The sequence below is a fragment of the Hirundo rustica genome, chromosome 5, assembly GCF_015227805.2.
Source record: "Hirundo rustica isolate bHirRus1 chromosome 5, bHirRus1.pri.v3, whole genome shotgun sequence".
In the NCBI taxonomy this organism is placed as follows: Eukaryota; Metazoa; Chordata; class Aves; order Passeriformes; family Hirundinidae; genus Hirundo; species Hirundo rustica.
Window position 1 is genome coordinate 5,581,115 of NC_053454.1, and position 25,275 is coordinate 5,606,389.

The following is a 25,275-nucleotide window of genomic DNA, read 5'->3' on the forward strand; positions in this document are numbered from 1 at the left end:
GGGTTTGATCTACAATTTAGGTTACTTTTTACCGAAAAGCTTGAAAAGATTAAAAACAAATAGCAGCTGCCAGGATTGAAATGAAACACTCCCAAACTGCTGATAGAACACCTGACCAGATAGAAAAATGTTCACAGATTAATGTTTTAAGAAAATGCTGAGATTCTTACTTTTCATTATTTTTTTTGTTACCCCTCTTTGTAACAGAATTTTTCTTTTGTCAATTCACAAAAATATCTGGGGACTGTGGAACCGTTTCCCCCTCACTTTCTTCAGGACAGCTGCAATGAGACTATAGTAAGGGGGTTTAGGGTGTGGGAGCTTTTCCCCATGGTTTTTCTTACCCTACTCTGTGCAGAATGAGATGATCCAACACTAAAAACAGCTGAGTCCAGTATTGTATTAGAGCACTGCTCTTGCTGCTGCTGGCTGGACTGCACTGGTGTGTTTTTTTTTTTAATTATGGGGCCAGTTTTTGCAGTGCAGACAAGGCCATGGTTATTCTCTGAATGTGGGGCTGGTCATGTCATGCTGTTGCAGAAAGTAGGCTCTGCAAATGCTAAAATAGCCATGTATTTCATGATACAGGGAGAGAGCTCTAACATCACACATTTCATTAATACAGTGCTAAAGTTCTACTTTCATGAAATATCTGCCAATACACACACACATGGATTTTTGTGTGTAGGTTGATGTCACATCCTGATCTGCAAAGAGATGTGATAAAATGCAGCATTTTACATGCTCTTCATGCGTGCATGCATATACATATGCAGAGGAAACAACCGTAACATGCTAAGCTTTGCAATCATCTTTTTTCATGTATAAAAATGGATTTAAAATAATTTTTAGTATCTTCAGTCATTTGTTGGATTGTTTAAACATCCTCTTTTGCCTCTGCCCTTTCCACTTTGCCTTCATTTCCAGCAGCAGTCCCTGTATTTTAGCACAGCCTGGATGGCTTGTTGGGCATTTTCAGGGTCAGAGGAGTTGGCTGGGGAGATCAGCAGGAGCACAGGGCTGTGCAGACAGCAGCAGTGCTGTTGCTGCATGGGTGTAGCAGCAGAGGTGCCTCAGCACCAGCCAGAGCACAGTGTACCTTCCTAAAGGCGCTGGGAGGGTGACACAGAGAAGGTACACTCTCTGCCAGGCTTGGTTTCTATCCTTGAACATCAGCCAGAGGTTCTCCAAGGCACACATTTTGGCTGCTAATCTGTGCAGAAGCCCTCACCACCACACCTCTGCCATGTCCCTGCTCTGCAGCTCCGAGAGTGGCACTGCAAATGTTCACCATGCACTGAGCTTTGGAGCTGGGTGTGTTCCTGACACCCTGGGCTTGCAGGATGACACAGGCTTACTCACCACGAGCAGTGTGTTCACACAGGGGCAGAGGGATGGAGTCACTTTTGTATGAAATCCTGGGTCCCATGGGTTGTGTGGGCTGCTTTGCCTTAAGGCTGCTGCACAGAGTTTCTTCCAGGTCAGACTGCTGCCCTTTAATCCAACCTGGCCCTTGCTCAAGGGTGAAAATAGAGGGTTTCTTGTTCCAAAACAGCAACAGAGCTGGTGGCCTAAGTCCAATGCACCTCCCAAAGTGGAGTTGGCATGTATTTTCCTTACCTGTTTAGCCATGATTTATCCCACAGCCTTTTTCTGCAGTGCTGTCTGGGTCTGGAGTTCTGCTGTCCTTTGCGTTGTGTGACCTTGAGCCAGACAGGGTTCAACTCTGTTCCTCCTCCTCTGATCCTCCTCCTCTGTCATACCTGAGGACAGGTTCTCTGTCATGGCAGAGAAATGCACAGTCTCTGTATAGATGCACTTTTCCCTCTGCTGTCAGTGATAGGAGTTCTGTGAGTACTCAAAACACCCTAAAATATGCCTGAATAAGAGAATAGACTTAGCTCTTGGCAGTTTGTAGAGCCACTGGAAGCCTTCTCCTTTACGCAGCATGCCACATCTTCCTTCTTTGTTCATCTCTTAAGTCTGAGTATTTTCATTTTGTTCTTTCCACATCCCTCCAGGAAAAAATAGTGCCTGGAGGTTGTACAGCCATGGAGTCACCCCCTTCACCCTCATAGTACATGATTATCTGCCTTACTTATGCCATTGAAACCACAGAAGATTAGGGTTGTGAACAAAGAAAAAGAAAGTAGTAGAGTCCTGGGGGGAAAAAAGAGACAAAAGGACAAGAGAAAAAAATAGAAAGGAAAGAAAAGGAAAAGATAAAGAAAAGGAAGAGAAGGAGAAGGAAAAGGAAATGAAAGGGGAAAAAAAAAGAGAGCAGCTTCACATTATTTTGATAGTCACTCCGAAGAAATCCGTTTCACTTGTACAATGATTTCTTCTCCTGGGACATCTCTCTGCAAAAGCTGTCCTCTTCCTTTAAGTGGTTACATATTGAGAATGTGATACCCTGCCAGAAGAGTCTTGATTGCTCTGCTTCAGGCTAAATTAACTGGAAAAAAGAAAGAAGCTTTATAAGATTGGCGTTTTCTGATAATTGTTCTGAAGAGAGGCTCATTCTAGTGCTAGTCTGTGTGCCAGGTAAAAAAACTCTCATGGCAGAGTTATATTTCTTTCACACTTCTGTACTGGGGGGATGTTTGCAGTAATATTGCCAGGGCTGCTTCTCTTTACCATACCTGAGTGGATTTAAAGGACATGGTTTTAGTGGTAGACTTGACAGTGCTGGTTTAATGGTTGAACTCTATCTTAAAGGTCTTTTCCAACCCAGATTGTTCTGTGACTGATTCTTTGCAGATGTGTCATTATGAGCACTGAACTCCTCATGTTGAGCTGGTTCCCATCCTTGCTGTAACCCTTAGAGTTGCAGCTGACATTTGGTGTGTGCCCACATGACTTCATGTCATGTCACCGTGTCCCTGATTTCTTAAAGTGATGGATTTTCCCGGTTTTACCATGACCTGCCGTGCTGCTGCTCCATAAATCAGTGGTTTTCTTTTCTGTCTTTCATAAAAGAAAATTTTACTGGAAAATCTTTGGCCACCTATTGACATAGTACACTGAGGCTCGCTGAGCTCCTCATGCCAGACCATGGTTTCACAGGAGGGATCTTGTCCTGGAGTGGGGAGGCATCACCTGGCTGTCACAGTAGAGCACTGGGAGTCAAAACTGGATTCCTGATGCTGCTGCTACAGGCTCAGAGGGCAGCCTTGAGCAAGTCTCTTTCTCTCTCTCCATGGGCTGTGTTATATTTGCAGTGCAGCTTATGTGAAATGGGGCAAGATGCCAGCAGAGATCCTGGCAGCAGTCGATGTGTGATGTAGATGGACCCAGAATTTTCCTGTCTCTGATGTGTGTGAGACCAGCAGACAAAGCTTTTTGAACCCTTTAATTCATAATGTATCCTGTGTCATCCTTGTGTGGATGGGCAGCTAAGCAAAGTATTATTAGTCCTGGTTCTTGTATTCCTGAAAGGAATAGTGAAAAAGAACAGCTTCTAGAGAATTTCCCGTGCACAGCTGAAGTGGAAGGAATGATATTGTTCACCTTCAAGATGGTGTTTCCCCTTCTTCCCAAAATTTTGGTTTTTGGATAGTTTAGACCAGAACTTTTTTATTGTTTTGCTTTAACTTCTGTATTTGAAATGCCAGATCACTATGCCTTCTCTGTGCTGGATGTGCTCCAGCCTAAACAATCTCCATTCTGCCTGCTTAAATTCCTTTCTATAGTTTCAGCTGAATGTGGAATTCTTTCCTGCTCCTCTGTCTGAGTTGCCACGTGCCATTCCTCAGGACTGTGGGACAGCTCCTGTGCTCCTCCCTGGAAGTGGCAGCAATCTCAGTAGTGTGTGAAGCAGGGTCTGTGTAATCCTTTGGGATCTTCCAGGATAAAAAGCTGCTCTATAAATACTATATCATTTTCATTGTCATTGTAGATTCAGGAGTGAAATGATCCCATGTAGTTAAAGCAGGATGAAGTGTCTATTTTCATATTTGTTTAATTGAACCACTCAGCATGTCTGATAGTAATGGCTTTATTTGAAGCATGTGGTTCTTATGAGCTGTTAAGATACCAATAGCATTTGGATTAGTCTTTTTGCCAAGAGAGCCAGGTCAATTCTTCAGGAGAATTAAAAAAAACCAAAAAACCAAAAGCAAACTTTATTTTAACAGTATCTTGAATTTCACTTTAGGTTCCATAAATATTTGTCAGTTCCTTTTGTAATACCCATGAGAGCCCTTGGCAAGACATGGGGGCTATCTCCAGAACATAGAATATAAATAAATTCCCCAAACCATGCTGGGGAATTGGAGGTAACTTTAGCCCATGCAAGAGACCTGAAGCCAAGCAAAGGGGTGATCGTGGTTCTTGAATTACTATTTGTAGGGAGAAGAGGGAATGAGAGGAAAAAAGGAGAAGTACTGAGAGAGGAAAATCTAAACATCAGTGGAAAGTATGTGGGAGCCCACACCATCCTGTGCAGGAAGGTGAAGGTCATTTATGAAGGCAATGGCAGTAAAGTAGCTTCTGCTTGGATTGCAGTTGCTGTCTCCTCCTAATGGTTCCAGAAAAGTTAACAATATTTTCTCATGCCTTAGAGAAAAAGGGAGAGAATTTTACATTTTTGATGAGGACTGGTAATGCCATCTATTTCAGAAGATTAGGCCAACAAAGCACTGGGGTGCCATCCTATGATCCCCCTTCCCCCAGTTTTCTCTCAATACCTTTGATATTCCCGAGATCTTGGTTCACTTCTGTGGTTTTCAGCACTATATCTAAGAAAAAGAAAAAAAGAAGCATGTGATGATTTCAAAGACTTGCCTATAGTTAAGTACTTCACCAGAGGTTTGGGGTGCAGGGCTTTTGATTTAAGAGCAAGTCCTGTTCGGTACAGTTGAGGGGGGAAATAGCTGAAATTTTATCCTATCCCTGACCACAGATTGAGATTACCAAAGCTGTACAAAAGCAGGGAGTCAGAATGAAGGAGGTGTATTGAAGGAAGCGGGACCTTGGCTTCTAGCAATGCGCTCTGGTTGCTGGATCAACTCCAATAAAAATTTAAATTCAGACAAGCTGAATGCCTTATTTGTCTGGTTAAGGGGGAAGAAGGTGGGGATGGGTGAAGTTTTTCCTTTACCTCTGAACGTTAAAATAATGGTAGTAGGATGTGAGAAGTATGTATTTTTTAAGAATCAACTATTGTATTATCAGATAGTTGACAACTATCTGATTTTTTGTTGTGTTTTTTTTTTTTCCCCTTTATGTGCTGAAGCTGGAAATTTGCAAAGCATAGATAAATAGAGGTGTGAGAGGGATTTGCTGGAGGAGAACCTGTTTTATAGTGAGATGGAAGCCTGTCTGTCCACAGATTTAGAATACCCTACAAAATGCTTGACAACTTTGATCTCCCTTAAAATTAATGGCAATTGAGTGTTGCTGACACTTCACAAGATCAGCGTGTCTCTTTGCGTGGAGAATTTCCAGCAATGATCAATGATCTCCACACCAGTCCTCAGTTGTCTGCAAGTACTAAAAGAAAGTATGAAAGAACCATTAACCCCATGTTTTCTGCTTTCACAGACAGCTGTCTGGGGCCATGTAGCAGTTGATATTCTATAGCTTTCTATTCCTGCCACACTGTTCCTTCGTATGGTTTTGGAAATGTGACTGAGGTTTGCCAGCAGTTCCTTAATCTGGTTACTATGGAAGTTAAGGAAAAAAAAAATTAATCAGGTAACAGCCTCCATCTGCAAAACCACTTCTGTTTTTGTGACTGGGATTCATACACAGTCAGCATAGTCAGATAATTTTTTACTTGAAAATACCCTCTCCCCCTCACCAAAACAGGAAGCATCTTCCCAGGAATGCTTGGGAAAATGTTTGACTTATATGTGACTGAGATAACTGGAAAAAGTATTAAGGCTAGAAAAGGTTTAGCCAGACAGAAATACCCATCATACTCAACAGATGTATTACCTGTGCTCAATCTGTCATATTCCTAAGTTACTCACATTTTTCTTTCCAGGCTGGTTATTTTTTTTAAAAAATATGGAGTTTCAGTTATCCTTTGGAGCTTCATAAAACTTTCTTAAAAAAGCTTTGCAGCCCATTTCTTAAACCCATTCCATCATACAGCTCATGCCAACAGTTTGGCAAGGGGCTGTTTACCTTTCTGCACCATGTCCAGAAGAAGTACAGGAGGGGCAGAGCCACAGCCAGTGTGTGCTGGCAGGGTGCACACAGTCATTTCCCTGCCTGCAGCAAGAGCTGCATTGCTGAGGGGTCTGTGCAGCATTTACAGGAGCTGAGCACCAGCTCCTGGCTATCGAAGAAGGAGGGGAGGGATGCTCACTTTGTTCCTGCACCCAGGGCTTTGGTTTACACAGCTTCATTGTATTGCACAGGGCCCTCCTGCCCTGCAGCTTGACTTGCTCCGTGACAAATTATTCCTTAATTACTGGATGGCAGAAGAAAAGCTTTACAGCCCTGAGGTTATTCCTAACAAATCAGGTTACAGAAGCCTTGAAAATTATATTGAGCAGAAAAGCACCATGAGGTTTCCTTGGGTGCTTGGGCTGTGTTAAGCTTTACTAAAGCAATGTGCTAATGAAGCTTGTTAAAATGCAATTATACGTTAACGCTGCGGATGCAGAAATGAGGATAATCAGCAGAGAGGTGCTAGTGAAGCTGTTGTGATTAGCGTGATTTGTGTGTGTGTCACTGCTGTGCTCAGGACCTTCGTCCCACTGTGCACAATGTTGTTTGAACACAAGAAGGCTGTGCCTGAAGAGCTGCCTGGGGCTGTGAGGTGAAGGAGGATGGCCCGAAGATAGGTGGAGCAAAGCAGCAGTGAGATTGTCAAATCTTGTAATCACAGAATGGTTTGGATTAGAAGGAACATCAAAGACCAATTTGTTTCAACCTCCCTGCCATGAGTTGGGACACCTTCCACTAGGCCAGGTTTCTCCAAGCCCCATCCAGCCTGTCCTTGAACACTTACAGGGATGCAACAGCCGCAGCTGAACAGGGCAACCTGTTCCAGTGTATGCTGAGTAAAGAATTTCTTCCTCTCATCTGATCTAGATCTCTTCTTCTTTTAGTTTTAAACTGTTGGATGGTGTTGGCCATGAGGACTAGCAGGATGCCAGGCTTGACTGCTGACCAGTGATGGTGTGTTCCTGGTGCAGGAAAGCTTTCGGGGGAATGTGCAGGGAGAGAACCAATGCCTCAGCCTATGCCAGTGGGGAGCTGCTCCCACACGAGGCAGAAGACACCACCATTTTCTTTGAAAAATCTAAAAATGCAGGAGAGAGCCTGGATATCTGGCACAGCTGGAAGAGGGTGGACCTCTGGTAAGGAAGAGGTGATAGAACAGTGATTGGGAAGAGGCCAGGAGGAGCCTTGACAAATGAAGAAAAGTAGCAGCTGTTTGATGTGGCAGGGAAAGGGAAAGGTAGATGTGAGGCAAGGGAGAAGTGGCCGGAGCAGTGCCTAGAAAAAAATTAATATGGATGAGGCAGGAGTGTGCTTTGCCAAGGCTGGAGCAGAGGAGTCTTGATGAAATACGATGGGAGTCTGGATGCGAACTGCAAGTGAATAGACGGGCAGCCAGGGCTGGGCTTATCAAGGAGCTGCAGAAAGACTTCAGCTCAGGGTCTGAGCCAGGATGGGGAGAGCTAGAGGGAGAGCAAAGCAAAAAATAACACCAGGGCTGTGGGCCTGAGCGACAGGCAGGACAGTAGCAGTGTCCACAGCAATTAAGGAAGGAGGTGGGGAGGGGGAGGAAGATTAAGAGCTCTGAGCTTGAGCTGACAGCTCGACATCCAGGAGATGTCAGGGAGACAGGCAAGGTTTTCGTCTGGACAGAGAGAGACAGGTCTGGATGATTGGATCAGACAACTGGGGGGACTGATTTATGTGAGAAGATTAAAAGAGCTGCTTGTAAGTATATGTATAGCTTGGCTAAGTGACACCTGAGGGGACAATAACTGTCTGCAAGTGTATGAAGGGATTGGATACTGGAGCCAGGAGGAGGAGGGGGAACAGTTTAGGAGCGTAGATGAGGATTTTGACTAGAGGCAGTGGAATAAGGTGGAGCAAAGCTGTCTGCATTGCCTTGTTAGGGACAATATCTCCTCTGGAAAACTGCAAAGATTCTTTGGTGAGTCTTAAGACCTGCATATCCATCAATCACAGGGTGCCTGGAAATCTGGTATGTGTCCTCACGGCATCTCAAGAGTGGAAGATGTCCCCAGATGTCCCCCACAATTTGTGCAATTGTGCAGTTTGTGTCGCTTTGGTACCTTGTGTGACCCTTGCTCTCTGACTGTCAAGGAACTAAGAAAGTACCTTATCCATTAGGTTCTCTTCCCTTTTATTTGTCTCTGTTTTAAAGGGCCCTTTAGGTACAAAGTACAGAGGGGTGGACAAGAACCAGCCCTTATGGGGCTCCTCCAGCCCACAGTTTGTGAGATTTTCTCCACATGTTCCTTACAACTTTTGAACTTAGAAAGTTTTACTCCTCTGTGAGGCCTAGGTAAGGAGCAACAGGTATTAATTCATTTCTGCTGGGCTCATCTATGGGCCAGTGCCAGTCCAGTGCCTTGTCTCTGCCTTTTGGGGTATTTCAGAGGGAGATGCAGGGCATCTGCAGGAGGGAGCTCCAGAGCGAGCTGCCTGTTGGGAGAGTTGGTTTCCTAGCACTGGTTACAGCCCTTTGCAGGTCCCAAGTTTCTATTTATTTTGAGCAACATTGCTCAGAACATGAAGGGGTTTTCCTAAGAACCTTTAACAGATCACCAAGAAAAGTAAAAGGAATGTGCATAAAGTGGATCCCTCCCAACGTTTCTTATTTGATTTTCTGGTGGGGTTTTGGCTGTGGTACCAGATGAGGGTTATATCCTCAGATAAATCTTTCAAAGAAAGAGCTCTGCTTCCAAAGTTAAATACCATCTGTCTCCTTCTGTCTGAGCGCCCTTCCCGTATCTCTCCATGTCTGGCTGGTCTTTACATTGGTGTCCTAAAGAGATGAAGTTCATGTGGTGACATTTTTTGAGGGTCAATCCATCTCCATCCCTTCCAGTAGCCTTTAAGCCTATAAGCCGATTTCACACACATTGTTTGAGAAGGAGTGATGTGAGAGATACTAAGTTCAAGCTTTGTGAAAGTGGGAAGTCATGTAGAAGGGATTGCAGTAGTGCTGCATCCCACTGCCATCGTGCTTGGGGCAAAGACCATTGCAAGTCTTCAGCCTTTTCTAAATAGGTGGATATATTTTCTAAATAGAGATACATTAATGCAGCAGTGACAAACAAGCAAATAAATAAATGAAGATGTCATCAGATTCTTGCCCCCTAATAGGCCCTGGGAAGTAGCTCCACAGAATATTGGGCCATTGGAGGGTAAGCTTTGTTAATAAGTTTCCTGTCATTGCAAACTGCCCCATCCATGGTGTGGGGTTGTACAGTTATCAGTGGGAGATGTGAATTGTTGGTGGCTGTTGCACCTCTTTCTATGCATGAGATGCTCAGGGTGTCATCCCTTACCAGTGCCAAACTGAATATCATTGTGCATTGTCAATTAAAAAAATAATACAGAATCAAATGGTATGGAACCAAATTATACAGAGCTAAAATTCTTTTCCAGCTCTTCATGCAGACTTTAGCTGCATTTTAATGGTGGAGGCCTTCAATAGAGACCAGAGGTCTTTGACCTATGAAGGTTTCCTTTTCCCTGCAAGAAGTTTGTGTTTGACCTTGGCAGTCACAGTTACAAGCAGAGCTCCCCTCTCTGACTTTCACTTGTTTCAGCAGGACCAAAATCTGTGGGGTCTTTCTGAATATTTCCCTCCTCGCCCAACATTGCTGAAAATGAGCCTGAAGTGTTGACAGACAGCAGCACTCTCAGTGTGTAGGGATCCAACATAAACAGACTTGCTGGTTGTGTACTTGGACATGTTAAACGAGGTCCCTGCTTTGATCTTCCTTGCACTATCCTAAAGCCCAGCAAGCAAAGGCTAAGTAAACAGACCTTTGATTTCAGGGCTGCTTGGAGCAGGGGTCTTGTAAAACTTTTATCAATGGCAGAGCTGAGCTACTGAAGTCCCTCTTAGACTGTAGGTGCTGTAAGAGTAGCAGTGTGGTTTTATTGACCCTAACATCTCCCTGCTTCCCGTAATGACAAACATCTGGGAATATGAGCCAGCTTCCTGTTGATTGTAATGTACCAGTTTCTCTAGGAGAGACACCTGCTTATAATCTCCTGTATGGTGAATGGAGCATAAGCTATTTCAGATCCTAAAGCTGTTGGATCCCATAGCCAGTGCTGCCTTTTGTTGATGCATATCATAAAGATGCTTAAACAAATCACATGGCACACATCCGTGGGAAATGCTCACGTTACTAATCCTGCGTGTTCAACGCTCCTCGATCAAACCCCACGAAAACCAGTACTCTGGCTGAAATAGCTTGAATGTTACAACAAACTGGATTTTATTTATTTGTTTCTTGTTTTCAGAGCACTTAGTGATTCCCCACAATCACAAAGGTCACAAATTTCCTTTCATGTTTAAATAAAGAGGAGATTCTCCTTCAGGATTGTGCCCTCCAAAAAGAAACAGTAAGAAACAAGCACCTAATATCACTAGATATAAAAATTAAAATTGTGAGTTCTGGCAAACTCCCCTCAATGGATGAAACACAGGAGCTGGATTGGCCTCTGCTTACTTCTAATTTTATATTTTTCTCTCTTTTCTGAAGGAGGCTTTGTTCTCCTTATATTCACCATACTTTAGTGATGTAGGAGAATGAGATCCTGCCAAGGTAGTTGTTTTTTTTTTTTTTTTTTAAGAAGCATTATCGAATTTTCATTGTTTTCAACACTAAAATTCCTGTACTTATAATAATGGAGTCCAGGTTATTCCCAGTGGGCCAAAGCCCTGGATCCTCCTTGTGGAGCCATTTCAGGCAAAACTTGACTGAGCTCAGGACCAAAAGTAGAAGTGTTTTGCTCAGCCCTACCAATGATTATTGCTTCACATCAAGAGAAATGCTAGATGACAAAATAACTCACCAGCTGTTCCATGCCGATAGCTCTCCTGCTGTACCTTCTGGAAGTAAAGTTGAGATTGTTGGTGGAGTAAATTGTGAGTCAGAGTGCATCTAGTCCCTCTTGTCTTCTGCCCTCACACTTTTACATCTTGACCTTAAATGACAACCTTTCTTACATTGCCTGTTCTGCCATAGTCACGAACTGATCCTTTACTGTCAGTCAAACAATGCAGCTCTGTTCTCCCTTCGGAAGTGAATTTTGTCTTTTGTCGGATAGTCACATCCACTATTAGATAAGAAGTGTTTCTAACAGCCCTCTATTTGTTGCTGTTTGATGGCGGTTCTTTGATCCCCTGAGGGGTTTGGGGCGCTGTTTGTGATATACTGCAAATCGATTTTACACATTTCCGTCTTTTATCGATGAGTCTTCCAATGGGGTTTCATCGTAATCAGATTGGAGAATACCATGACACAGACATTGGGAAGGGGTTGGAATTTACATGCAATAAAGATTAGGGGATTAGTGGCTGATTAGGAATGTGCTGATTTCTCCAGCCTCAGGTACAGCAAAGGATCCTGCATGTCTGCTGTTCTCTGACCTTGGGTTTTGACCTCTTGACTCCTTGCTCAGAAATGCCAGCGAGGAGCATGGAGTGATTCCTGACGTGGCTTCCCTCAAGAACAAGTTCAGGTCACTTCAGCAGTAAAACCTCTTTCCGTGAACGCGGAAGCCCAGGGACGTTTATGCAAGTGGACAAGCTGCTCGGGTGTGCATCGGCCGGGGCAGGCTGGGCAGCGCTTCAGTGTGCAGCCAGGAATTCTTGCTGACAGCTGATGCTCCGTGCGTGTGCCGGTACCCGCACGTGCACGATGGGACGTGCGGCAGCTCCGCAGTCACGGCGAGACAATATTTCTCCCTGCACAGTTTTTCCTAGATAGTGCCTGTGCTCTCAAGGTTTCTCCCCCTTCCACTTGCAGAAGGGTAGCTGGACTGCAGATTACCAGACACTGAGGTAATAGGATTGCGCATTAATTGATATTCCAGTGGCTCTATCTACCTGCTGGATATGATGTTACATTCCAGGGCGCAGCCCGCCAGCGGAATGGCGTCACTTGAAATCACGGGGCAGTCGATGTCAGCAAAACTCCTGTGTGTCTCTGTAACTGCTGAATTTTGGGCAGCTCAAATAAAGCCACAGGCTGTGCTAAGAACAGGGGTTGGTAGTTTGCATGTGTATCAAATAATTAGCACCATCTTGCTGCTGATGCAGATGTACAGGGATAAAAGGCAGGCCATGTGGGATTTTCAGCAAAGGAGAAGTATTTCCAAATCCTTTGGATAGTCCTTGGATTCTAAGTGGATTTATATTTTAAATATTTGTTTTCAATGGTTCAATTTTGGCAGAATGTACCCACTGTTAGGTGCTGGTTTGCTAATACCATGCATTCTGACACATGCCACGCTGGTGTGCAATAGAGGTATAGGAGGAACACCTTCCTCTAGGTGATGGGAAGCAGCTTTTGAGCAGCAAGAGGTGTAGCTAACCTTTGGACTTGCCAGATTAAATGCAAATCTGATTTTATCTGATTTTAGAAGCTGAGCAGTCCCAGGACTTTACAGCACAGCCTCTGGCTGCCCCAGTTGGTGCAACTGGACATAGTAAGTCTGACAGAACAAGTCTCCACTCTCTCCTGGCAGTAAAATGAATGAAGCCAGGTAAGAGTGCACTACCTCTGTTGGGAGCAAACCCGAGGGGGGGCAGAGGAAATGTGTCCCTTTGAAGCTCTCCCAGATGCAGGCAGGCTCCAGAAAGCTGAACTTGCCTCTGTCCCCATGAGTGTATTGTGTTTTTACATCAGGTAGTGTGTGCTTCAGTGTCTGAAGAGCAGGAACCAGATGGGAATGCTATAAGAATTCAGTGATAGTTTCCCTATGCAGGAGACTTGGTGTCTCTTGAGTTCAGATGTAGTTTTCAATGAATCGACCTTGGGAAAACTTTATTTTAAAGTGAATTCAAGTATTTTTACCTCCTGAAAGTGATGTGCAGGTGTGTATAAGCTAGATTGTGTAGGTTAGCACAGCAGGAACAAATCTTTAAAGTGAAATATTTGGTGCTGAGGAAGCAATGTTCACACTAAAGGCATTTGCGGAGTTTATTCTGGATCAGCTCCAGTCTGGTTATGCAGATTGAGTGCTCGTTAATGGAAATGCCAGAGGACAGCTTCTGCTTTTGTTTTCCCATCGACCAGGTGGCAGTTGCTGGCTGTCTGCATTAACAGCTGGTGGGGTTTGGGAAGATTAGATCTGTAAAGCCAAATATTTGGTTTTGAGGATGTAGCACCCCCATTTCAGAGGAGTGTTTCACTTCAGAATAGCTTTAGTCTGATCCTGAGAACTAAATGCCCCTTGCAGTTAAATTTCATACAAAAGCAACTCAGTCCATGTGCACCAAAACAGCTTCATGATGTGAAGCAAAGTATGATTGGTGGTGAAGATAAAAAAAATAATTTTAAAGCACATCTCTGGTCCAGGTTAAGACACTGATGTAGGCATATGTAAGGTAGACCTTTATGATAAGACTTTATTAATTCAAAGAGAAAGAGCCAGCTCCTATCATACCTACCATGGGAGGTTTTGGTAGGGCAACAGTGAATGGTTTCAGGCAGGATTTTAAGCTGCTGTCTGAAAAATGTGTTGTGTTTTTCTTTTGGAGCAAGATTTTTTTTTTTTTTTTTTTTAACTTTTAATTTTTCTTCCAGAGCAAGACAAGTTATATATATATATATATATACATACACACATATAAATATATACACACACACATATACACACACACAAATGTATTTTTATTACAGTCCAAAATCAAAGCTGTTTTCATATTTTAGGAACACAACAACCAATTAAAAAATATTGCCATTGCTTAATCAAGATACTTTTACAATCACAACTTTTTTTGCTTATATGTGTTTTACTTTGGCCAAAATTATTAAACAAAATATTTCTCAAGCTGAAAAGGGGAGAAAACCAGGTGAAACTCTTTGAAAGAGAAAACCCGGTAAAGTCTTGTGTCTTGACAAAAATGTAATTTTCCCATAGAAAAACAGTTCTGCCAAAGGCTCCATACCAAGCCTGCTATGCAGCCATTCAGCTGGAAATGCTTTCTGTTCTAGAGAAGCCTCTGAAAATATCTCCAGTTCTTAAATACCACAGTGTTTATCTCTTTGTGGTCACCATCAAACAGTTGTTACCACGCTTTTGTGGTGACCAAACATAGAAGCCCCCAGAGACGAGGGCAGAGGAAAGGGAGGGCTGAGAGCAGCCTCACCATGCAGGGCACTGCCGCTGGTTTCCCAACAGCAGAAGGCTTAGGGATATTTTGGCAGTGTCTCATGATCGAGAGTGAGTGTTCAAGATGGTTTTCTTCTGAGTCCTTCATGCACTAATCACACCTTATCCATCCTGGGCATTGGGAAAGGCCAGTGGGAATCAGCAGTGGATGGAAGAGTTTAAAGTCTTCTCTACTTTTATACCTTAGAGTGAATTCTGGTAAAAAATATTTTTAAGAAAATTATAGGAAGACCAAATCCTTGGATACAAGTGAAAAAGGCTCCTGTGTCAGTCTATGGCTGAAAACTTGCTGCTGTGGAGTAGCAGGAAGGCAAACCTGCTATTTAAAGGTCTGTGTTCACATCGTTCCTGTGTATGGCACGTGGTTTTCATCGTGGTTTTCATGCAGACATAAACAATGACACTTACAATTTCCTGCTTGCACAGTGCTCACACAAGCGCCTGTCTATAAGGGAAATGTCTAATTACTTATTAAACCCTGCACAGTGCTCATATTGGGTTAAATATTGACTACCAAAGTTCAAGGGGAACTTGTGTCACCAAACGTGAACTTGGGCATCCTATTTTCTAGGAGCTGTTCAAATCAAATGGATAGATGACAAAATGCCACACGCAGGGAGGAGGGACAAAGAAGGGGACAACAATCAGAGCAGGTTGTCTCAGAAATTAACACCTATCTTTGGAGCCTGGGGATTTGGAATGTGGTTGCTACTGGTGGCTTGAAGGGGAGTTTTGTTACAAAAAATAAGTGAATTAAACTTAGTCTTGCAGAGTGTTTGATTTGTTTTACTGAAAGTCTTAAAGATGTGGGCGATTTGGCTGGAAAATCCACTGGGCTCATGAAGCAGGATTTGCATGGCTGGGAAACAGTTGGAAGGGCATAGTACAATGGTATTTATGTTAAAGATCCACCCCAGAAGGTAATTCAGGGCTGCTTGACTGGATTGTTTCCCAGAGATTATGGGAAGCAAACAAATGTCTTGTGTTGGCAGGAATGGTCCCACTGTGACCTGTGGTACCAGTGGTGGAGGTTTGGGTTAGGTTTGGAGAGAGCAGGCTGGGGCTATGGAATTTCAGTTGGGTTCTGGATCCTCCCTCAAGCCAGAGGATTTCTAGCTTTCTTCCAGAATTAGGCAGTTTGTCCTTCCTGGAAATAGGAGGCTAAAATAAATAATAATAAAAAAACCTTCTAATTTTAAAACTTTGAAGCCATGTTTTAAGGCCTTTTTTTTTTTTTTTTCCTTAATGCCCAACGAATTAGGAGTGCCATTTTTTAGATGGGCTTGCCTTCTTGAATGGGAATGGAAGAGGTAGATTGTGTGGGTGTGTGTGCCAACACACCTTTATTGCATGTATCTCTTCTCTTAAAAAAGTTTTCTGGTTATCCATTGAGCTGCATACCTGAACCGCGCTGTGAGTATAATTTTAGCATTTGAGTAGAAATATTAGTCCTCTCCTTTAGCCCACACTAAGACCATTGGCAGCACTTGAGAAACAATAAATAATATCTTTTCTTCCACACTAGAAACTTTCCAGCTTATGAAGTCTGTTTCTTCAAAAGTAATTTGAAGTAATCCTAACTCTCTTTTGCATTTGCTACCTTGAAACCTGAGGGATAAAGTTACTATTTTTTGCTGCTGAAAAAATGTTCGGCAACAATTGAAATTGAATGTCACCCATGCACATTTAATTTAATAAGATGGTAATTTCATGTTAAATAAATACCAACTGATTATTGAAAACATATGCTCAAAGGATTTAGAAACCACGTAAGAGATGCGTATCTCATCTACTGTTGTTGAACTGTAATAAATCTAAGCAATAATCAAGTGCCAATTGTTTAACATACAATAACTATTTTATTAAATGTCAGTGAAATGTGTATGCAGACCACTTAATTAAATGGAACATGTTCCCAGATATTCTATTTTTCTTAGTTTTGGAACATCTAGAGTAGGAAATTTACTGGCAGTGTTCACCCAAGGGGCTAGTTATTACTCACGTAAAAAATACAGCAGGTACTTTTTGTCCTATCAATAAATATCCATTTCATCACGAAAGCAGCTCCTATGACAGAGGTAGGGAAGAAGGAGAAAATATGGCTCTTCACTTGCTGTGAAATGGATCTGCAAAGCTGTTTTCTCCATCAGATTGCTGGGCTGAGCCATGCACCCCAAGCCTAGAGCTTGCTCCTACGAACAGTCCATGATTTCCAAATCTAAGCATAACCAGCCATTGGGGCTGGTCAGCAAATACTTGTGGTGTTTTTGTGTTCCTCGCTCAGAGTCTTTGTTCTACAGAGATGCTGTTGTTTTTTTCTTTAATCTTTTGATTGTTTTTGATAAGCATTGTTTTTGTCTGTGGGCGCCTATGTTTTCAAGCCAAGAAGGACCCATTAGCTCATCTAATCTGATCTCCTCATGTCACATACCAAAGCATTTGGACCAGTTACCCCCACGCTGACCCCTACTTTACTTGGCTAACACATACCTTTTGGAAATGCAAACTGTTTTGTTTTGAAAATATGAAAAGATGTTGGATTCACCAGTCCTTTGAACTGCTTATTCCATTAGTTAATGGGATACATGGGCAACACATTCATCCTTTTATCTCTCTCAAAAAGCATTTTTATCGGTTCTACTCTCCGTGTAATGGCTTCCCACTGTGCAGAGAGCCAAGAGTTCCTCTCTTTCAGAAACACCTACTCATGTTGATTGAAACTGTTCCCAACACTGCTTTGTAAAGCCTTCCCTGTGGGATTTGCTCCTTGGTAGAGTTTGTCCTAGCAGAGCCAAGCCTCTGTCCATCGATCCATCAATGCCAATACAAATAATGATAAAAATGAAATGCAGAGAGTGTGAGTGCATAATCCTCATGCTGGTCTTGCAGAGAGGGTTAAACTATTGTAGAGAAGGTTAAACTCTGGTTGTGAGCAGTTGTCCAGCCCAGCTTTGTAGCAGCAGGCACCCCAAGACGGGCAACTCTGGATGTGTGTTTCAAACACCGCTTTTAGGTGGTCCTTTCCAGCTGCCTGTGTACATTTTGAAGCATGGGGAAGGTAAAGGAAATTCACTTTGCTGTGAACCACCCTGACAGTAAAGACTTTGGAAGCTCATGTTTTACAGTGGTGAGCGTGGTGAAGGCCAAATGTTGCCTCAAGTTTTGGTGTAAAAGATAGCATTTACATCAAATGAGTAGTTTGGTTGGTGACCTTTGTCCAATTCTTTCATCTCACTGTTTTAATGAAACATTTCTGTGCTTAGCTCTATTTTCCTCATAGGACATACGCTGTCTGTGGTACCCCAGTCCCTCATGCTAATTCCATGTGTTGATGGGTTGTGTGGTGCTTCATTGTAAATGACTTTGCTAATTTGCTAACACAGCACTTCAAAAGAAATCTTATCTACATGGAAAGTGAATGTGTTTGGTATTAAATAATAAAATATACATAACCCATGGGGCTCTTAAAACTTATTTAACTTCTTTATAAACTTTACAATACAGTGTGTGGATACTATAAATTACTTTCCATTCCAAGAAACTGTCCGGGCTTGTTGACCTTCCTTGGAATTTCCTCTTTGTAATTATGTTTAATGTGTTAATAAAGCTCACTTTGAACTGTATGATGGCAAATGGTCTCATAGGATGTGGGTCAGTGCTGGTGCGTTCACCATATGTGAAGCTTGATGTTAGTGTGCAGTTTCATTGAAGGAGTAGCAAGGCTAAGTCCAAACAATTGTAGAAGCAGTATCTCCTCCCCAGGTTAGCAGTAAAAAGGGGTTCATGGAAAGTTAGGAATGTGGAGTGGGAAATCATTTAGCTTTCACTGCTAGGTGTTACTAAATTATAGTGCTGGGTTTGAGTCACTATCAAAGCACCATATATCTAGAGGGTTTTCACACAGAGCTGTAAATCATGTTTACTACATGTATGAGTTGAACGAGTGCATGAACTTTGCAATGCAGCCCAGGAAAATATAATTACATGTGTGTGTGTTTTTGACTGTGAGAAATATGAACAGGAAGCTCCAGGCTATTCCACTGTTGCATCTAAAATACACTTCTAGAAATTGTTTTTGCTGCTTCCCGGAAATAGCTATTTGCTAAAGCAAAGAGGCTTTCTTGGGTTTTATGTAACTCCTTTTGCCAAGAAATGGCAACCACTATCCCTTCCCAAGGCACTGGGGAGGAGAGCAGGAATGCTAGTAAAGCAGCGTCAGCAGCAGAACAGCAAGTGGGGCTTTTCAGTGTAGGATAGTGGATATAAATTGAAAATTGCCCAGCTGTTCAGTAAGACAGGTGTAAGGTCTGTCTTTTATATAATGGAACAGAATGGAGATTCCAGTTGCTTGTATTCGTAAATGAAGAAAATAAATCTGCACACTTGTCTGCATGTATATGAGCAGAAATATTTAAAACAAATGAGGTGATCATGGCATTTCCATGTTAATGTTTGACTGGGTTTATATGGTCTCGAACAGAAAACTTGGCATCTGGCTAGGCTTGTTGTTTTCTTTCTGGTTGTGTTTATATGTATTTGCAGATGGGGAAACTACAAGCAAGAAAATAACTTGGTGGAAAATGTAGGTTCTGGTTTGTTTAAATTATATTTTAAGCCTGATTGCACCCTGGCTCTTGGAACTCCAGGCATGATCCCTCCTAGTAACTAAAATGATTTGAATGTTATGGGGCAAAGTTATATTTAGTTTGTATTTGGAGAAAGAATAACAACGAAGCACGGGGGGGGGGGAGGCAGCTGCATTCTCATCACTTCTTCCCGAGTCACATCCGCAGATGTCAAATCCCACCCTTCTCCCTCAGCCACAGTATTAAGAAATGATTCTCTCAAATTATTGGGTTGAGGACAAGGGGGACTTAAGAAAACCTGCCCCCACTGGGCTTGTGTTCAGGTAGGGCTTAACTTTCTGAGAGAGCTCCTTCTGTTCAGACAGACTGTAGAACCAGCTGTGCCCTCTCCAAGGGCTTAAAATCAGTGTCCCGTGGCCATAGAGAGCTGTCCTTGCCTGGTGGAAAACTGCGAGAGTTCCTTCTCCCTTTCTGACTACAAAAATGCCTAAAAGTCTTGGATGGAATATCTACCTACGGCCTTGTTTTCATGCCCTTCCCTCATATCCCATGAAAAAATGCTGCAGGAAGTAATTGCTGTGTCCAGGAGCATCACAGATTGGAGATTCTCAGCACTTAAAAAAAGCTGATGTTTCCAAGAATCACTGCCTAATGGCTAAGAAATTGGGGGAGCACGGTGTAGGGACTCCTCCAGGATTTACACTAAGGGCCAGAGGGCACTTGCTCTCTGCTACTCTGCCTTGAAAGGATCCAGTCTGGAGTTTTAGCCTGTGAGTGCAGGCACATGACAGTTCACAGGATTCATTCCCCCCCTAGCCAGAGAGATGATATATATTAGCATTAATTTTGCATTGGTAAATATATGAAGTCACTATTTTAACAGTCTGGTTTAATGAAATGTGTTCAGGTTTTGGAACAATCTCTTATGGTGCTGCTCTCCAGTTCTTGGGGTGTTGCCTTGCCCACAAACAAGGCAAAAGTAGTGCTACAGTGAGCAGGCATAGGGTGTTGCTGATCAATTAAATCAATCAAATGATCAATGAAATCATTTCTGCTCACACGTGACAGAAACCTGGAGTCCAAGATGGCAGAGATCGTGGCACTGGCTGCTTGAGGAGTAATTTCATCTGCCATTTAACGCTGCTTTAGAGCACGGGACAGACGCTGACAGCAGCCAGGGATGGGAAGTCAGTGGTTACGGCCAGGGTTCAGCCTGTTTTTACCTCCCTGGCAGCTGTAGGTGAAGCAGCAGGTGCTTTCCTGGGATTTTGCCCCACTAAGCAGCTGTAGAAATGTATCCAGCCTGCAGGGTCTGTGTCCTGGGCTCCGCTCCCACACCACCGCACTCAGCTGTGAGCGCACACGTGCCCCAGCCTTGCAGGGTCAGACACCAGGGACTCTGCCAAATCAGCACCTAGGGAGGGCTAACTGGGCACTCTGCTCTCCTGGCCACCCCCTGGCATATTATGGGCCAGTTCTGGAAGGTGGGGAGCTCCTGTCAGTAACAGTGCTGCACGTGGGAAATTGGCGGACTCAGCATGATTTTACTACTCTTTTTGCTCTGTTCAAGTACCAGGAGATAGAACTGCCATAGGGAAACCCTGGACATTAATTTCCAAAAGAACCTGAGTGGTGCTGAGCAGCTTAATATCTGGATATTTTTTATATATATATATATATTTATATAGTATCTCTTCAGAGCGGGAAGATGGTTTTGCCTAGATAGCGTGTGAGGCAGCTCTGTGTCAGTAGCACCCACTGCCCAGAGGATATTTAAGAAGGGCCCTTTTGCAAAACAAAGTTACCCCTCCCTGCTGCCTCTGATGGTGCAGAGTGGTGAGATGTGCCAAAGTGTGTCTTGACTGGAAAAGCATTCATCCGTCACTGTTGCAGTCCCAAGGCAGGGCTCTACGGATATGTAGTGAAATAAGAGTCAGTGAATGCCTGTACATGAGAAAGAGAGACAGACATCCGTGATGATATCAACATTTTATTCTTGCTGTAGCCCAGCTTCAGGAGGTCCAGCTACCATTGGCTTGCCAGGGCGTCTGAAGCCTCTGGCATATGTGAAGGTGCTGAATTATATTGTGGTTCTTTGTAAACACAGTAGTAAATTATGATATTGTAATTATTATCATGGTGCTTGATATTAACATCAAAACACCGATTCCAGAGAGTACTGCTTGAGCAGAAAGTTGTGAATGCAAAGATGATAGGTAATAAAATGGGGTTATTTACAGCACTAAATGAACAGAAACAAGGCCTTATCATCGCTACTGAGAAGTGCATGCTGTATCTGGCAAAATTCACAGCAGGGAAAAAGAGTGAGGGGAGACTTTTATTCCTCTTCCTGAGAAAGCTGCTGAGGAGCTAGTGAGGAGCTGCACTAATGTTTTTAGGCAGAATGGCTCTAAGAAACACACCCTTTTCTAAATGTCATAAAGGTCTGCAGTTAGATCCTGTGACAGGGACTGATCCAACAGTTCCTCAGAATGAAAGGTCAGTCAAAGGAAAATGGCATTTAGGAGGACCAAGCTTACCACTGACCCAAACATGTGACAGATCCAGAGGCAACTCTGGTGCCATGAGGAGCACCGCTTGTGCAGCCTGCCCCAGAGAGCACATGACGTGACTGGGAAACTATCTGATTCCTCCAGGTCTCAAAATTCATCAGGAGTCAACATGAATGTCGGAAGGAAAGGGATTTTGAAGGAGCCCACAGCAGGCTTCCAAGTTGGGAGGAGGGTGCTCTCTCTCCACTGTCCCTGCTTGCCCTGCACCAAACATTTTTTCCCCAGTACTAATTATAGATCTGTTTTTGTCATTTTAATATGCATGAAGTAGTATCCCGGCTCACAAGCAGGTTGCAGTGAAACTACTCTTAAAGTTTGACATAATTTGATAGGGCTCTGGGTCAGAAAAGAACCTCTCCAAGGGCCAACCCAGAATTTCAGCAAGTATGTGGACTTGTCTCGGTATTTCAGCTCCTTTGCACTGAGTGAGAGCACCATGTAGCGAAATGTAAAAGAATTTGGGGCTGGATTCTCACCCAGTGTCCCTCTTCATGGTTAGATTTTCACTTAAACATATTCAGCAATGCAATTTGCATCAGACCAGCATTCAAGAGGTCTTGGGGTTTTCTCTCCATCCACAGAGATGGTTGGAAATCACACGAGGTGAAGAATATAAGGGTTGTTTGGAAGTTTTAGAAACACCTGAACAGGCAAGATTTCTCATGGTGTTTTGCCAGTTCCCTTGGAGTATGGGAGAATATCATTCTGAGATGCTGTCCCACACATGACTGCAGAAAATGTGAAGGGGTGGGTGTTATCTTTGCTTTCCTTGTTATCTTTGTTATCTCTGACTTTTTCAGAATAAGTGCTCTCAAGGTCCTTACTTTGGGTCATTAAAAGTTCATCAGAATCTGAGTGTGGCTAAGACTGATTGATTTGACGAGGCTCTTAGTTATAAGTTTCAAGCTAATTCACCACTGTTCTCAGCTTGAGCAGCATTTCTGTTCGCCAGCAAAGCTGCAAAATTCATGGGTGCAATTCAACATGAGTAACTGCAGCAGCAGTCTGGAGTCATTCAGGAGCTGGACTGTATATACTGCCTTAGTCATGCTGAGGAAAAATCAGGCAGACTTTGGAATAATAGGAATTAGTCACGAGGAAGTGCAAGTATGAGCTCTGTAGTTTATCCCCTGTGGGTCCAATCCTGCAAAATGCTAGGAACAGGAGTAAAATATGAGGGAACAATTCCAAATCCCACAAACATCTTGTGGGTTTTGGGTGCAACTCAGCATCAGCAATCCTTAGCAAAACATTCTGTCCTTGTGCAAGAACAGGGCACTTATTATCACACCCATTAACAGACTATTCTGGGAAGAGCACTGCTATTGCAGTCTGTGTAGAAAACTTGTGTAATTAATGAAAAGGCAGAAAAGGAAGATGCAGGAAAAAGACGGTCAACTTTTCAGAGCCTTGGGAAGGAATTTCTGTTGGAATTCAGCTATGGGACCATTCCTACTGTTGGAGTTTTTATCACTTGCTTTTTTTTCCGGTTGTTGGCCTGTCCAAGTGCATCCTGTTATCATGTGGCAAACAGTCTGTTCACTCTGGCATTCCAGGGACACTCTCTTTTGTATGAAATTATCACCTTTTACAAAGAGCAAATATTTGTCAGGTGGGGCAAACCAGCAGGGTTGCTAAGGGAATATAAAAATATCCTCTTTTGGACTATAATGTTAACATGTCAGGCTAAGCTGTATCTTTCATTGAAGCACTACCCAATGAGTGTTCTGTGTTCAACAACTGCAGGCTTATGTGTCTCAGATAAAGCCCATCTGGTGACTATTAAAGGGAATTACTGTACATACAACATGAAAGAATTAAAACATTTGGGGGGTGTGGGCCAGAGTTTTGTTGTAAGTACCACTCCTGTTACTAATTTTGCCTTCAGAATAGGTGTTAAGTTTAAAACAACTGCAGTTTCTTTACCAAATACACCAGAACAGTTTGTGTGTTGGGCTCCTTCTTGTGACAGGGAAATGCTGGAAATTTGGGAAAAGCAATAGAGCCTCAGAACCAGGCTTCCCGGGTGGGTTAGCGTGGGCTGCTGCAGATGGCAAGGCTACAGCTTCAGGTCTCGCTGTATCCCTCTGTAATTGCCTACATTTCCAGCCTCGGCTGTAAGTGATTTTTGGTAAGCACCTCTTATTCTGTATAGCAGTGACTGTAATGGCCAGATTGATGACTCGGCTTTGAATCAGTGCTGTGTCACTGCCAGAAGTCATAACAGCTGTTCTTCCTGCCTCTGTTCTTTCCTAGGTCCCCCAAGGATCTCCGATAAAGTGATTCACCGCCAGTCCGTGAGGCTGGGCAGGACCATCAAGCTCCTGTGCCCGGTGGAAGGCGACCCCCCGCCCCTCACCATGTGGATGAAGGACGGACGGACCATCCACAGCGGCTGGACGAGGTTCCGAATCCTCCAGCAGGGGCTGAAAATCAAGGAGGTGGAGAGCGAAGATGCGGGGACCTACATCTGCAAAGCCACCAACGGCTTCGGCAGCACCAACGTGAACTACACCCTCATCGTCATTGGTGAGTGGAGCTGGAGCAAAGCCAGGCCTCACCTGCTCTGGGGCCACAGAGAGAGAAAGAGCTGATTTCCATGTAGCTGTCAGTGATTGCACATTTGCTTTGCTAATCATTCACTGACCTCCACTCTCAGCTGGCCCCTTCCAGTGTTTGAGGATTGCCAGAGCTGGCTGTGCTGCTGCGCATCTTCTGCTGCAGCTGGCTGCGGGCAGATAAGATTGCAGAGTGCCAAAGGTTACACATAAACAGAAATGATGCAATAGCCACTGGGGTCCAGATCACAATGAATTCCACACAGGAAAGGCTGTGCGATAAGGAGAGGTCACACTGATCTTTATGTTTGCTGTTGGAACAGGGTAGCTCTCAAAACAAATGTTGGAGCACCCATGTGAAAACGCACAACGGGGAGATCCGTGTGCTGAGCAGTTGCAAAGCATGGTGTCTTCAGGAATAATAATATTGGGGTTGAAACAAAGCTGTGTGAGCTGGCATGTAACCCAGGGATGCTTGGCTTCTGAGAAATCCTCTTGATTGAGGCAGGATTACAAAACCTTCAGATGCTGTCTCAGTGACCGTGGGTTCATTGGCAATGCCTTTAACCATTTTCAAAAGGCTTGTTTGGCCCAGCAATGAGATTTTGGGGCCACTTGCTGGGCTGAGCATTCCCAAAGACAATTTCTCTGGGTAATCAGAGATTCCTCTGCAGGAGCTGCCGCAGAAAAATGCTCCTTGGTGCTTGGCTGGGAGAAGGGAAAAAGCTGGGTGAAAATCAGTGTGCTAGAGGATGCTGAGGGAGCCAAGAGGAGGGTCACAGAGCAGGGAGTGAGATCAGATATATTGCTCACCTTTTGCCTGATCATCATCCTAAGCATCTGGTCTACCAAGTTCTGTTTCTCTGAGATGGTGGAAGTGAGGACAGAGTTTAAGGCAGTTTCCAGCTGCCTACTGGTTGGCTCTTGGCCTGGTTTTGTTCTGTTTCTCCTTTTTTCTGTTTGCAACAGGAAGGGAAACTGCTGTGGACTCAGGGCATGTAGCAGACACTTGGTGCTGCTTAATGGAGGATTATCACCCGATAACAGGGTGATTCTTGGAGAATGCACTTTGCTGCACAGCCAGTACAAGAAAGGGACCAGAATGTAAATATCTTATCTGGAAAGAGATTCATCTGTGAAGGAAACCCTCTAGTGACTCCTGTAGCATCAGTGGGATAGAGCTGCAAACGTCGTCTT

At 43.6% G+C, this 25,275-nt stretch overlaps 1 protein-coding gene across 2 annotated transcripts in view; it reads left to right on the forward strand.

Moving 5' to 3' along the window:
- FGFRL1 (fibroblast growth factor receptor like 1) overlaps positions 1-25,275 on the forward strand; it is a 170,896-nt gene that overhangs the window by 57,775 nt on the left and 87,846 nt on the right. For both annotated transcript variants that reach the window (XM_040064740.2, XM_040064741.2), the window contains exon 3: positions 23,777-24,049. In XM_040064740.2, the coding sequence (XP_039920674.1) occupies positions 23,777-24,049 (273 nt within the window). The remainder of the gene's footprint in view (positions 1-23,776; positions 24,050-25,275) is intronic.